The 14,132-nt window shown below is 47.9% G+C and overlaps 1 protein-coding gene across 26 annotated transcripts in view; it reads left to right on the top strand.

Annotated features, from left to right (window-relative positions):
• LOC139416847 (E3 ubiquitin-protein ligase HUWE1-like) overlaps positions 1-14,132 on the top strand; it is an 81,281-nt gene that overhangs the window by 23,552 nt on the left and 43,597 nt on the right. For 25 of the 26 annotated variants that reach the window (XM_071165967.1, XM_071165985.1, XM_071165982.1 and 22 more), the window contains 18 exons: positions 224-357; positions 612-727; positions 1,001-1,189; positions 1,447-1,663; positions 3,061-3,183; positions 3,566-3,803; positions 4,197-4,319; positions 4,472-4,565; positions 4,725-4,909; positions 5,184-5,240; positions 6,454-6,576; positions 6,762-6,857; positions 9,212-9,481; positions 9,828-9,980; positions 10,122-10,249; positions 10,720-10,801; positions 10,977-11,153; positions 13,579-13,729. In XM_071165967.1, the coding sequence (XP_071022068.1) occupies positions 224-357; positions 612-727; positions 1,001-1,189; positions 1,447-1,663; positions 3,061-3,183; positions 3,566-3,803; positions 4,197-4,319; positions 4,472-4,565; positions 4,725-4,909; positions 5,184-5,240; positions 6,454-6,576; positions 6,762-6,857; positions 9,212-9,481; positions 9,828-9,980; positions 10,122-10,249; positions 10,720-10,801; positions 10,977-11,153; positions 13,579-13,729 (2,656 nt within the window). The remainder of the gene's footprint in view (positions 1-223; positions 358-611; positions 728-1,000; positions 1,190-1,446; positions 1,664-3,060; positions 3,184-3,565; positions 3,804-4,196; positions 4,320-4,471; positions 4,566-4,724; positions 4,910-5,183; positions 5,241-6,453; positions 6,577-6,761; positions 6,858-9,211; positions 9,482-9,827; positions 9,981-10,121; positions 10,250-10,719; positions 10,802-10,976; positions 11,154-13,578; positions 13,730-14,132) is intronic. The other variant, XM_071165974.1, reaches the window with a different exon arrangement.

Genomic DNA, 14,132 nt, shown 5'->3' with positions numbered 1-14,132 from the left:
CAAAGTAGAGGCTGTAGATTAGGTTGACTTTGTATTCAATTCATTGAAAGATGTCAGCAGCATATAATAAACCAACTGTAGAGGTACTGCACCTCACCACTGTGGATTTAGAGGGTACCGCCTCTGTGGATTGTCATTGTTGGGAAGGAGTTGCTTGACTGTGAGTGGTTTGGTATTGGTTTGCCCAGGTGTGTTCATTAACCTTCCCCTGTGTGTTGTGCAGAGTGAGATCAGGGCCATCAGTGTGAACCAGTGGGGCTCCCAGCTGGGTTTGAGTGTTCTCAACAAGCTGAGCCAGCTCTACTGCTCTCTGGTCTGGGAGAGCACCGTGCTGCTGTCTCTCTGCACACCCAATAGGTACACTACCTCTGATAAGCCTGTCTGATACGCTCTCTGTCTCTCTCCTCCAGGTTCTAGCTCTCTTTAGCCCTCTATCCTTTGGCCTTGAGGTTCTCACTGGTTCTCTGTCTCCCCCCTCCTTCTCTGTCTCCCCCCTCCTTCTCTGTCTCCCCTTCCGTCTCTCTGTGTGTGGCTGTATCTCTTTCTCAGCATGCAGTCAGTTGACAGAACACACTAACTCTCTCCTGTTTCTCTCTCCTCTCCTCCCCCAGTCTCCCCCCAGGCTGTGAGTTCGGCCAGGCTGACATGCAGAAGCTGGTTCCCAAGGAGGAGAAGCCATCTGGCAGCACCACAGCCACCGCTTCTGCCTCTGTATCCAAGAGAACTGGTAAGGGACGCCCTTCTACTGAAAAAACAAACAAAATAAGATGTTATCAATTGGTTAAGAATGATCATTCATGAAAGCAATAGGACAATGTTTTGCAGGTCGTTTTTCTTCCTACATTCTAAAAATAACTGTCAACTTTGGAATATTGGAGTTTGTTAGGCATCATTTGAGCAATGTGCAAGAAAGGAATGTATAAGCTTCTTTTAGCCAAACTACTCTTCCAACACAGCTACCCCTAGCTCTAACCACAAGCTCGTTCCTCTCTCTCGCTAGCTGAGTCTGAGGCTGTTGCTGTGGACCCCTCTGCAACGTGTCTCCTAGAGGGGATGGGGTTGGACGGGGACACGCTAGCCCCCATGGAGACTGACGAGCCCACCGCCGGCACCTCTGACCCCAAGACCAAGTCCAAACTAACCCCCGCCATGGCCACTCGCATCAAGCAGATCAAACCCCTGCTCTCTGGTGAGGACACCAGGAGCTTTGTCTTTTCTTTTTCACACCATTGTCTATTTGTAGGCATACGTTAAGTGTAGATTGGTAGTCCCACCAAATACAGCAATGTACTGTCAGAATCTCTGCATTAGTGAAGAAAGACATAGGAAACATACAACTCTCAGGTGAAGGTTGAAACACTGTCCGTTGTGACTGCTGATTCTATATTTGTGAGTGCAGGCTGTCTCTTTCATCCTGGTGTGGTAACTCTCCCCTCTCTACTCCAGCGTCGTCTCGTCTGGGCCGGGCTCTGGCCGAGCTCTTTGGTCTTCTGGTGAAGCTGTGTGTGGGTTCTCCAGTCCGACAGCGCCGCTCTCACCACGCCACCAGCACCGGCACAGCCCCCACCCCCGCCGCCCGGGCCACCGCCTCCTCCCTCACCAAGCTGCTCACCAAGGGCCTCAGCTGGCAGCCCCCGCCGTACACCCCTACCCCTCGTTTCAGGTACTCTACTGTTACCCCTACCCCTTGTTTCAGGTACTCTACTGTTACCCCTACCCCTTGTTTCAGGTACTCTACTGTTACCCCCACCCCTTGTTTCAGGTACTCTACTGTTACCCCCACCCCTCGTTTCAGGTACTCTACTGTTACCCCCACCCCTTGTTTCAGGTACTCTACTGTTACCCCTACCCCTCGTTTCAGGTACTCTACTGTTACCCCTACCCCTCGTTTCAGGTACTCTACTGTTACCCCTACCCCTCGTTTTAGGTACTCTACTGTTACCCCTACCCCTCGTTTCAGGTACTCTACTGTTACCCCTACCCCTCGTTTCAGGTACTCTACTGTTACCCCTACCCCTCGTTTCAGGTACTCTACTGTTACCCCTACCCCTCGTTTTAGGTACTCTACTGTTACCCCTACCCCTTGTTTCAGGTACTCTACTGTTACCCCTACCCCTCGTTTCAGGTACTCTACTGTTACCCCTACACCTCGTTTCAGGTACTCTACTGTTACCCCTACCCTTTGTTTCAGGTACTCTACTGTTACCCCTACCCCTCGTTTCAGGTACTCTACTGTTACCCCTACCCCTTGTTTCAGGTACTCTACTGTTACCCCTACCCCTCGTTTTAGGTACTCTACTGTTACCCCTACCCCTCGTTTCAGGTACTCTACTGTTACCCCTACCCCTCGTTTCAGGTACTCTACTGTTACCCCTACCCCTCGTTTCAGGTACTCTACTGTTACCCCTACCCCTCGTTTTAGGTACTCTACTGTTACCCCTACCCCTTGTTTCAGGTACTCTACTGTTACCCCTACCCCTCGTTTCAGGTACTCTACTGTTACCCCTACCCCTCGTTTCAGGTACTCTACTGTTACCCCTACCCCTCGTTTCAGGTACTCTACTGTTACCCCTACCCCTCGTTTCAGGTACTCTACTGTTACCCCTACCCCTCGTTTCAGGTACTCTACTGTTACCCCTACCCATCGTTTCAGGTACTCTACTGTTACCCCTACCCCTCGTTTCAGGTACTCTACTGTTACCCCTACCCCTCGTTTCAGGTACTCTACTGTTACCCCCACCCCTCGTTTCAGGTACTCTGTTACCCCCACCCCTCGTTTCAGGTACTCTTTTACCCCTTCACCCCAACCCCTCGTTTCAGGTACTCTGTTACTCACAACAGCTACTTGGGTTGCTTCCGGATTCTCTACCCATCTCACGAAATGTGCGCCTACAAACCCAGTGGTGGAAACTTCCTTTAACTAATGCTTACACTAATTCAATACATCTGTAGAAGGGACGAGGCATCCCCCAAGGCTGTTCTGTAGATCTGAGAGGATTGGAGTTATCAGATGTGTGTTCTCATGGCCGTGATGTCTCTGCTCTCTCTCTTCCCCTCCAGGCTGACGTTCTTCATCTGCTCGGTGGGCTTCACGTCCCCCATGCTGTTCGACGAGAGGAAGTATCCTTACCACCTCATGCTGCAGAAGTTCTTCTGCTCCGGAGGACACAACGCTCTCTTTGAGTGAGTAGAGCACCCTCTGTTAATATCAAATCAAATTTATTTATATAGCCCTTCGTACATCAGCTGATATCTCAAAGTGCTGTACAGAAACCCAGCCTAAAACCCCAAACAGCAAGCAATGCAGGTGTAGAAGCACGTTAATAGACCTGTAGCTACAACCAGCCTCATTACTGTTGCTGCTCAGCTCTCACCATTTAATACCAGACTGAATATATATTTGGCACTACCTTATTGTCAGGATTACTAATAGAATGATTATAAGTAGGGCCTTTTCCCTGACCAGGAAACATTTGGGGCCGTAATTGTGATTGTACCCAACAAGAGCTTATGTTTCTCTGCCCATCGGCTCTGACACATCTCTCGTTCCCCCTCCTCTCCTCAGGACATTTAACTGGGCCCTTTCTATGGGTGGTAAGGTGCCTGTCTCTGAGGGCCTGGAGCATGCAGAGCTGCCAGATGGGACAGGGGAGTTCTTGGATGCCTGGCTGATGCTGGTGGAGAAGATGGTGAACCCCAGTACTGTGCTGGACTCACCCCACAGCCTGCCTGTCAAGGTTCCCGGGGTCACCCCCACCACCCCACAGTTCAGTGCCCTGCGATTCCTCATAGTCACTCAGAAGGTAGGGGGATTGGTTAGTGGTGTGTGTGTGGTTTTTCCTGGATGTGTTTAACTATTCTTGTGGGGAACAGAAGTCCCCACAAGAATAGTAAACAAACAAAAATTTGACCTACGTGACATTTTGTTAGTCCTCACGAGGTCAAATGCTATTTCTAGGGGATTTAGGGATAAGGTTCAAATTAGTGTTGGGGTTAGAATTAGGTGAAGGTAAGAGTACTGGTTAGGGTCAGGGAAAATAGGATTTTGAATGGGACTGAATTGTGTGTCCCCACAAGGTTAGTTATACAAGACTGTGTGTTACATGAAATAGTATTATTTTAGATGCATTTTTCAAAGAACACAAACACACATTGCTCCCTCTAATCCTGAGCCACTCTCTTTGCCTCCCGTTTAGGCAGCGTTCAGCTGCATCTGCAGCCTGTGGAACAGAAAGCCCCTTAAAGTGTATGGGGGCCGCATGGCTGAGTCCATGTTAGCTATACTGTGCCACATCCTGAGAGGAGAACCTGTCATCCAGGTGTGTTCTTTTATGTAAGGTGCAGTGGCACACTAGGAGAGAAACTAGTGGGGGGGGAATTATTTGTAATGTAAACTCATTTTCTTTGTCAAATTATCTTTTGAGGGATGGTTGCTAGTGGCATGTAATGAAATTTCGTTCATTCCTCCCAGGAGCGCCTGGCCAAGGAGAGGGAGGGCACGGCCCGTCCAGAGGAGGAGGGAGGTCTTGGGGCCTCTACGCTGCCTGTAGGCCCCAGCTCTGGAGGTGAGAGGAAATGGTTCATTTTCAACAACATTACATGGTATTAATGGCAGCGAAGGCTGAATTATTTGATACAATGTAATTTTATACACATGAAGGATAAATGCACAATAACTATCCAACAGCACATAATGATTTATAACACTTGAATGCTTAATCCAGGCACAGGTGGATCAGCAGGGGCCCCTGGAGCAGCAGTAAATGCAGGAGAGGGCCCTGCCGGTTCAGTTCCAGGACCAGCCATTGGAAGCAGTACAGCACCACCTGCACCAGGGGGTGCAGCAGAGGACTCCACTAACACTACTCCCAGGAGAGAGCCACCGGTTAACCAGGCTCAGCTACAGCAGGTGAGGAGGGTGTGGCTGTCGGTCCAGTCCGTGTGTTTTTGGATTCCTTTACCTTTTGTGACTGTTTTTTCATGGAAATGGCAGTTTTTGTCAGACCGTTTTTGGTATTCAACACGCATCATGGTAGATATAACTGCTAGCATTGCTAGATACAGTTGAGCGCATTGGTTGCACTGTTAGCATTGGTTGAAATTGCACTGTTCTGTTGTCAACTTCTTGTCCCCTTGAACCCTCACCCTGGTGTGGCCTGCACCACTTTGTCTTGTTGTGACAGGCTCAGGGAGGAGGCAGGGAGAGGCAGCCAAATGTCAACCAGCAGCAGCTACAGCAGGTATACAGCTAGCCTGCTCCACACTCAAGCGCACATTTGACTTGAATTGAATCTGATCTCTTGTTTGTAATGGGTTCCCGGCTGAAGGAGGCCAGGAGGAACCAGAGGGAGGGAGGGAGCAAGAGAGAGTGGGAGGCTGGATGGCCCTTGGTTGGTGGAGCATTTTTGATACACACAGGAAACTGTTGAGTGTTATAAAAAAAAAACAGCAGCGTTGCAGTTCTTGACACAAACAGGTGCGCCTGCCAGCAACCTACATACCCCGTTCGAAGGCACCTAAATATTTTGTCTTGTCCATTCACCATCTCAATGGAACACATACACAATCTGTCTCAAGGCTTAAACATCCTTATTTAACCCGTCTCCTCTCCTCTACACTAAAGTGGATGTAATAAGTGACATCAATAAGGGATCATAGATTTCACCTGGTCAGTCTGTCATGGAAAGTGCAGGTGTTCCTAATGTTTTGTATGGTCACTATATAATACGTGAGATTGACTCACTGATCACACTGTGCCTTAGCCGTAGTCGGCTCCTTTTCTCTCTCTCTCTCCCTTTCTCACACAAACACACACACACACACACACCAGCAGTTATGACAATGCTTTACAGATACCCAGCCTAAAACACCAAAGAGTAAGCAATACAGGGGCTAGGGAAATTACTCCCTAGAAGGAAGTCTTCTCTAACCCTGTCCTGTGTCCCGTTTCCCCTCTAACCCTGTCCTGTGACCCGTTTCCCCTCTAACCCTGTGCTGTGACCCGTTTCCCCTCTAACCCTGTGCTGTGACCCGTTTCCCCTCTAACCCTGTGCTGTGACCCGTTTCCCCTCTAACCCTGTGCTGTGACCCGTTTCCCCTCTAACCCTGTGCTGTGACCCGTTTCCCCTCTAACCCTGTGCTGTGACCCGTTTCCCCTCTAACCCTGTGCTGTGACCCGTTTCCCCTCTAACCCTGTGCTGTGACCCGTTTCCCCTCTAACCCTGTCCTGTGGCCCGTTTCCCCTCTAACCCTGTGCTGTGACCCGTTTCCCCTCTAACCCTGTCCTGTGGCCCGTTTCCCCTCTAACCCTGTCCTGTGGCCCGTTTCCCCTCTAACCCTGTCCTGTGGCCCGTTTCCCCTCTAACCCTGTCCTGTGGCCCGTTTCCCCTCTAACCCTGTCCTGTCCTCGGCCTCTCTCTGTGGTTTTTAACCATTGTTCTCTCCTCTATGTAGCTGATGGACATGGGTTTCTCCAGAGAGCATGTCATGGAGGCCCTGGTGAACACCAGCACCATGGAGCAGGCCACAGAGTACCTGCTCACACACCCTCCTCCTCTACTCAGCGGAGCCGTCAGGGTACGCCCACACACACACTTACGTGGGAACGCACACGTAAATACAGAACATGCATACTCACCCACGGTCCATTGACACACTATATAGTCATATTACACGCATGCACAGGTCCACACACATAGGAACACACACACGTGTCTCCTCCCGTAATGCGTGTTAAGTGTACTCTGTTGGTCTGTCTGTAGGACATGACCATGTCAGAGGAGGACCAGATGATGAGAGCCATCGCCATGTCTCTGGGACAAGAGGTCAGCATGGAACAGCGCTCTGATTCGCCCGAGGTGCGCTGCCACACACACACTAAGACACGCCCCCACTCACAGGCGTACGGATGGAACATATTGCTGAATGAATGGACATCGGCTCATGAATGAATAACCAGGGCCCCCTCCAGAAAGGGGCTGTGGAGTCTACAATACACCCTAGGCACTTGTGTAGATCTGAAAGTATAGGGTAGGTGTGTAGCCTAGCGGTTAAGAGCGTTGGGCCAGTAACTGAAAGGTTGCTGGTACTAATCCCTGAGCAGACTAGGTGAAAAATCTGTTAATGTGCCCTTAAGCAAGGCACTTAACCCTAGTCGCTCTGGATAAGAGCGTCTGCTAATGTCTGAAATGTAAAAGGATATAGTGTTATCCACAAGCACATGGAGTAGCCAGCAGCCTCCTTCGGTTAAGACATTTTTCCTAGATTAGATTTTCAACCAGCAAATATCAGGAAATAAATATTTTTATAAAAAATTCAGCTGTTGTACAACACGATATATATATATATATATATAGATAGATAGATAGATAGATTGATTTTTAATAATTTTTTACCTTTATTTAACTAGGCAAGTCTGTTAAGAACAAATTCATATTTTCAATGACGGCCTAGTAACGGTGGGTTAACTAACTGTCTGTTCAGGGGCAAAACAGAATAAATCACAGGGGGGAAATATTTAGACTATACTGGGCCTAAAGAATCTTGTAAGAGTCTGCTGACTTCCACGGGCTTCAAGCTTCCTTTTAAAGACATTTTCTCAGCTATCTGCAATACAGGTATGAGAGACGAATGTAGCAGGTGTTTAACATGGGCTTTGCTCCACAGAAAACAGCAGTTAACTAGTCCATTGTCAACACTCTGAAGTCAGTAGACCTATGTCAATAAGTATTAATAGGTTTAAAACAACTAGCCTACCTATTGTTCCTGCAGTGAGGAGGATTCACCATATTTGATAAACCAGTCAAGCTGGCTGTCTCTAAATAAAAGCACAGTAGATAGCATATGCCCCACCACTCCTTGGCTGCATATGAAACACACCTGGGTCCAATGTTAATTTATTTTCTCACTGGGCACAAATCTACTGGCCTATCACAGTTTCTCCATGGTGTAGTTGTTAAGTGCATTGGGGTCACGGGGTCACGTAGGTTGTCATGGTTTCTCTATATTGGCCTATTCAGCTATTAATAGGCTACATTTGGTTATTATGTGTGTTAGAAAGCTGTGTAATATAATTCAAATAAGCAATGACTATTCTCTAGAACCGCGGTGTATTAATTGCATTGTTTGTATATTATGTATTTTTGAGAAGATTTGAAAATAGGATGCTGCCCCCTTTTTAAGACCAATGTTCCAAAAGAGATCAACATGACCACAGTAGGCTAGCCAAGACCAATGCTACATGTCTTTTTTGCAGACTATCAACAGTAGCCGGCCTATTGATAGTATGTGCACAATCACTTAAAGTAAATAAGCTCAGTGAGTAGATGGATGGGCACTTCTTTTTACTCTTGACAGCTCGTGTGCTTTGTGTCAGCATCAACCTATGTACTGCTCGAAGTTATGATTGGCAGGAGAGGGGTGGTGCTTGAATGAACGGCCTCTCCTATTGCTCAAATACAAATAGCGTGACATTTACTTGTGTGGTCTTCAATGGGAGACTGACAGAGCAGGCAAATGTTGAACTGGAATTAAAAAAATGTGTTGAAGTTACTGGCCCCCACATGTTTTCACTGCCAGCGGGCCAACGTCAAAGTCAGACCCTGCAGGCAAAAGGAAAATCAATGTGCCAGAAAACAATTTGGTGAAGTGGATTTCGACATGCAAATTTATGCTCTCTCTCAGTGTAAAGAAATTTGACTGCAACCGTAGCGCACCCAACACACACACACGGTACAGAGAAGCGGGACTGTACCCAGGTACAGAGAGGCGGGACTGACAGTCACACCAGCAGTGTGTCCCTGTCATCTCTCACTTTGGCTGACGGGCTCCTGTCCTATCAATTGATGACTAGAAGATGCATGTTGTTCATTCTAGCAGGAGAGGGCTTGGCACTCTTCTTTTTTTCTCTCTCTCTCTCTCTCTCTCTCCTGACTGGCAAATTGAAAAGTAGTTCATTTTAAGTGGAGAAAGTGCCCGGCTGAAAATGCCTCTGTAATTATCTGTATTGCCGACAGCCGGCGCTAGTGGAAAAAACTGGGTGTAGAATTCCATTTGTTGTTGCAGCTCCAGCTTTTCATTTCATAGACTTGGTGAAATATCAGCTGTATTGCTTTTATCTGATGTATACACAGATTGGTTAGGGGCTGTTTCTGGGCCCACACCACTTCACCCCCACAGGTGCTCACATTCCCTCCCTATGTCTTTCTCTCAGGAGGCGGCGCGTCATCGCGAGGAGGACGATAGGAGAGCCAGGGAGCGTACGGAGGAAGAGGAGGCTCGCTGCCTGGAGAGGTTCCTGGAGGCCGAGCCCCTGGACAGTACGGAGCTCCACGCCTTCACTGACTCCATGCTGCCCGGCTGCTTCCACCTGCTGGACGAGCTGCCAGACACCGTCTATCGCCTCTGTGACTTGCTCATGACCGCCATCAAGAGGAGTGGTCCCGAGTACAGGGACCTCATCTTACGACAGGTGGTCAACCAGGTATGTGTAATACCAATTGGTCAACGCTTTGGAGAAGTGATGACGATTGCTAGTGTTGTCACTCTGTTAATGACCTCTGGACGATCAGCTGTAGGGGTGCCCTTGTGACAGTCTGCACCAATTATTTGAGTTCTCGGTGTCCTGTATGTCATGGTTTTCCCATCTCTGTCTTGGGGCTCCCCCTGGGTGCACGTCTTGGTTTTTGCCCTAGCACGACATGGGTTTTGCTAGGGCAAAACCCATAACATGCACTCGGGGGGGAGTCCCTGGACAGAGATTGGGAAACTCTGCTGTGTGAAATGTCAAGGTGTGATCTATTAAAGTATGTGATCTTTGACATGTGTAGGTGTGGGAGGCAGCAGACGTGCTCATCAAGGCAGCAATACCCCTGACCACCAGTGACACCAAGACTGTGTCTGAGTGGACCAGACAGATGGCTACCCTGCCCCAGGCCTCCAACCTGGCAACACGCATCCTGCTGCTCACACTGCTCTTTGAGGTACACACACACACAGAGAGACAGAAAAACCTCTTTCTCAAACTACTTTAGTGACAGACACATAGATGAACAGTAATTCCTTTCTCGCACACCCCCACCGGCCCTGAATGTTGATGCATGCTGTCTTCTGTTACCCTGTAGGAGTTGAAGCTGTCGTGTGCCAGGGTGGTGGAGAACAGTGGGATCCTCAATGTGCTCATCAAGCTGCTAGAAGTAGTGCAGCCCTGTCTTCAGGCTGCCAAGGAGCAGAAGGACATCCAGACGCCCAAGTGAGTAGCAACAACCCCAGAGCTGTGTATTTAGAGTTGGGCCAACTTTTAAAATTGTGAATATTGTTCTAATTCAGTTACAAAGCATTATTTAAATATTTCCCATGTAATTATAATGGGAGCTAAGATGGCTGCCATAAAATGTTGAAGTGTCATTCATGTCACTGCATCATAATGCAGAAACAATTGTCCAAGTCTCTAAATACATGGCTCTGCCATCCCCCAGCAAACGGACTAAAGGACCGTTATTGAGATTAGCTAGCTAGCACACGTGTGGAAATTAATACCTTTCAGAAATATACTGTCCTGCTACAAATGGCGGCATGAACGATCTTCATTTTTTTTTAACAAAGTCTTTTCTTATTAGAGCGATACTTATTTTTTGTACTTGGGTGAGGTAAATGTAGAAGCGTTGCATCTGTCAGGCAATGTACAACACGACTGAACGTTGTCTGTCCCACTGTGTACAGGTGGATCACTCCAGTGCTGCTGATCATTGACTTCTATGAGAAAATGGCTGTTTCATCCAAACGCAGAGCGCAGATGAACAAGGTAAGAGGAATGTCCCCGTGCAACATAAAGATTAACCCACATTATAGGATATGCATGTGATTACCATTGTATTGCCATGTCTGGTCTTTTAGTCAACCTTCTCTCACTACAAAATAAATCAATAATAATTTCTCCTCTCATCCATTCGTCCCCACACCCCGTCCACTCTCTCCAGTACCTGCAGCCCAACGGTAATAACTGGCGTTGGTTTGACGACCGGTCGGGTCGCTGGTGCAGCTACTCTGCCTCTAACAACGGCACTATAGACTCAGCCTGGAGGGCCGGGGAGAGCAGCGTCCGATTCACCGCGGGACGCAGGAGATATACCGTACAGTTCAACACCATGGTCCAGGTATAGAGAGAGGTGTATGTAGTGCCTTAGGAAAGTATTCAGACCTGTGACTTTTTCCACGTTTTGTTAGGTTACAGTCTTATTTTCTTCCCTCATCAATCTGCACACAATACTCCATAATGACAAAGCATAAACAGGTTTTTAGACATTTTTGCTAATTTATTAAAGATTAAACAGATCACATTTACATAAGTATTCAGACCCTTTACTCAGTACTTTGTTGAAGCGCATTTGGCAGCGATTACAGCCTCGAGTCTTCTTGGGTATGATGCTACAAGCTTGGCACACCTGTATTTGGGGAGTTTTGGGCTCTTGCTGGGCCACTCAATGACATTCAGAGACTTGTCCCGAAGTTGTCTTGGCTGTGTGCTTAGGGTCGTTGTCCTGTTGGAAGGTGAACCTTCACCCCAGTCTGAGGTCCTGAGCGGTTCGAGCATGTTTTCATCAAGGATCTCTTTGTGCTTTGCCCCGTTCATCTTTGCTTCGATCCTGACTAGTCTCCCAGTCCCTGCTGCTGAAAAACATCCCACAACATGATGCTGCCATCACCATGCTTCACCGTAGGGATGGTGCCAGGTTCCTTCCAGATGTGACGCTTGGCATTCAGGCCAAAGCATTCAATATTGTTTTCATCAGACCAGAGAATCCTGTTTCTCATGGTCTGAGAGTCTTTAGGTGCCTTTTGGCAAACTCCAAGCGGGCTATCATGTGGCTTTTACTGAGGAGTGGCTTCCCTCTGGCCGCTCTACCATAACGGCCTGATTGGATGAGTGCTGCCGAGATTGTTGTCTTTCTGGAAGGTTCTTCTATCTCATCATAGGAACTCTAGATCTCTGTCAGTGACCATCGGGTTCTTGGTCACCTCCCTGTCCAAGGCCCTTATCACCCCCCTGCTCAGTTTGGCTGTGCGGCCCGCTCTAGGAAGAGTCTTGGTGGTTCCAAATTTCTTCCATTTAAGAATGATGGAGGGAACTGTGTTCTTGGGGACCTTCAATGCTGCAGACATTTCTTGGTACCCCTCCCTAGATCTGTGCCTCACCACAATACTCTCCCGGAGCTCTACGTACAACTCCAACCTCATGGTTTTTGCTCTGACATGCATTGTCAACTGTTGGACCTGATATAGACAGGTGTGCTTTTTCAAATCAACTTAATTTACCACAGATGGAGTCGAATCAAGTTGTGGAAACATCTCAAGGATGATCAATGGAAACAGGATGCACCTGAGCTCAACTTCGAGACTCATAGCGAAGGGTTTGAATATTTATGTAGGTTTTTCTTAACATTTTTTTTTTTATACATTTGAAAAAATGTCAACTGGTTTTCGCTTTGTCATAATGGGGTATTGTGTGCAAATTGCTAAGGATTTATTTTGTATTTAATCAATTTTAGAATAAGGCTGTAACATAACAAAATGCACTGTACACACTGACTCAATGGCCAGTTTATTAGGTACACCCATCTAGTACTGGGTCGGACCACCCTTTGCCTCCCAGAACAGCCTTACTTGTTCGGGGCATGGATTCTACAAGGATTCCACTGGGATATTGGTCCATGCTGACGCGATGACATCATGCAGTTGCTGCAGATTGGACGGCGGTACATCACCTCCATCAGCCTGTACCGTTGACACCAGGCAGGATGGGTCCATGGACTCATGCTGCTTACACCAAATCCTGACTCAGCCATCAGCATGACGCAAAAGAAACCGGGGTTCGTCAGACCAGACAATGTTTGTTTTTCTAGTCCTCAATTGTCCAGTGTTAGTGATCGTGTGCCCACTGGAGCTGCTTCCTAGCTGATCGGAATTGAACCCGTTGTGGTTGTCTGCACACCACCGTTATACTGTGCCATTATTTGTCTGTTTGTGGCCCGCCTGTTAGCTTGCTCGATTCTTGCCATTCTCCTTCAACCTCTCATCAATAAGTTGTTTTTGTCCACAGGACTTCCTCTGACTGGATGTTTTTTGTTTGTGTCACCATTCTTGGGAAAATCCCACAGGGCTGTCGTTTCTGAGATACTGGATCCGGCGTGCCTGGCACCGATGATCATAGCGCGCGCCAAGTCTTTTAGGTCACTAGTTTTGCCCGTTGTGATGTCCATTTGAACAGTAACTGAATGCCTCTGTCTGCCTGCTTTATATAGCAAGCCATGGCCACGTAGGAGCGATCCATTCTGGTGAAAGTAGTGGTGTACCTAATAAACTCGCCGGTGAGTGTGGGTGGGGGGAGCCTCTTCTATACAGAGACCACTCAAAGGAACAGAGTCGACAAACAGGGGATTTTTTTGGTTATTAGACTTAGGAATACTTTAATAAATCCTGGTGCTCAATGGAGAGTATTCATTGAAAGTGCTTATCAGTCCAGTTATGGACATAATTTGTGTCTGGGAAACCGTTGACTTCTATATCTTTGTTCTATTCCAGGTGAATGAGGAGACTGGTAACCGTCGTCCGGTGATGCTGACGGTCCAGAGAGTGCCTCGCGTTCCTAAACCTGCCAAAACTGGCAGCATGACGGACTCTGAGAAGGAGGAGGGGGACAGGGGCAAGGCAGAGGAGACACAGACAGACCCAGGTGATGACTGGATAGGAGCTACTGTTCTAGTATAGCCTCGAACAGATACCTGAGAAGGAGGAGGGGGACAGGGACAAGGCAGAGGAGACACAGACAGACCCAGGTGATGACTGGATAGGAGCTACTGTTCTAGTATAGCCTCGAACAGATACCTGAGAAGGAGGAGGGGGACATGGGCAAGCCGTAGGTCAGAGAGACCCAGATAATGGACCTACAGTGCCTTCAGAAATGATTCACACCACTTGACTTTTTCCACATTTTGATGTTACAGCCTGAATTTAAATTAAGATTGTGTCACTGGCCTACACACAATACCCCATAATATCAGTGGAAGTATGTTTTTACAAGTTACTGAAAAGCTGAAGTGACAGGGCACTAGGTATTCAATCCCTTTATGGCCTAA

Source organism: Oncorhynchus clarkii, chromosome 9 (assembly GCF_045791955.1).
Source record: "Oncorhynchus clarkii lewisi isolate Uvic-CL-2024 chromosome 9, UVic_Ocla_1.0, whole genome shotgun sequence".
Lineage (NCBI taxonomy): Eukaryota > Metazoa > Chordata > Actinopteri > Salmoniformes > Salmonidae > Oncorhynchus > Oncorhynchus clarkii.
The sequence above is the reverse complement of the archived record's forward strand: the minus strand, read 5'-3'. Positions and strand labels throughout refer to the sequence as shown.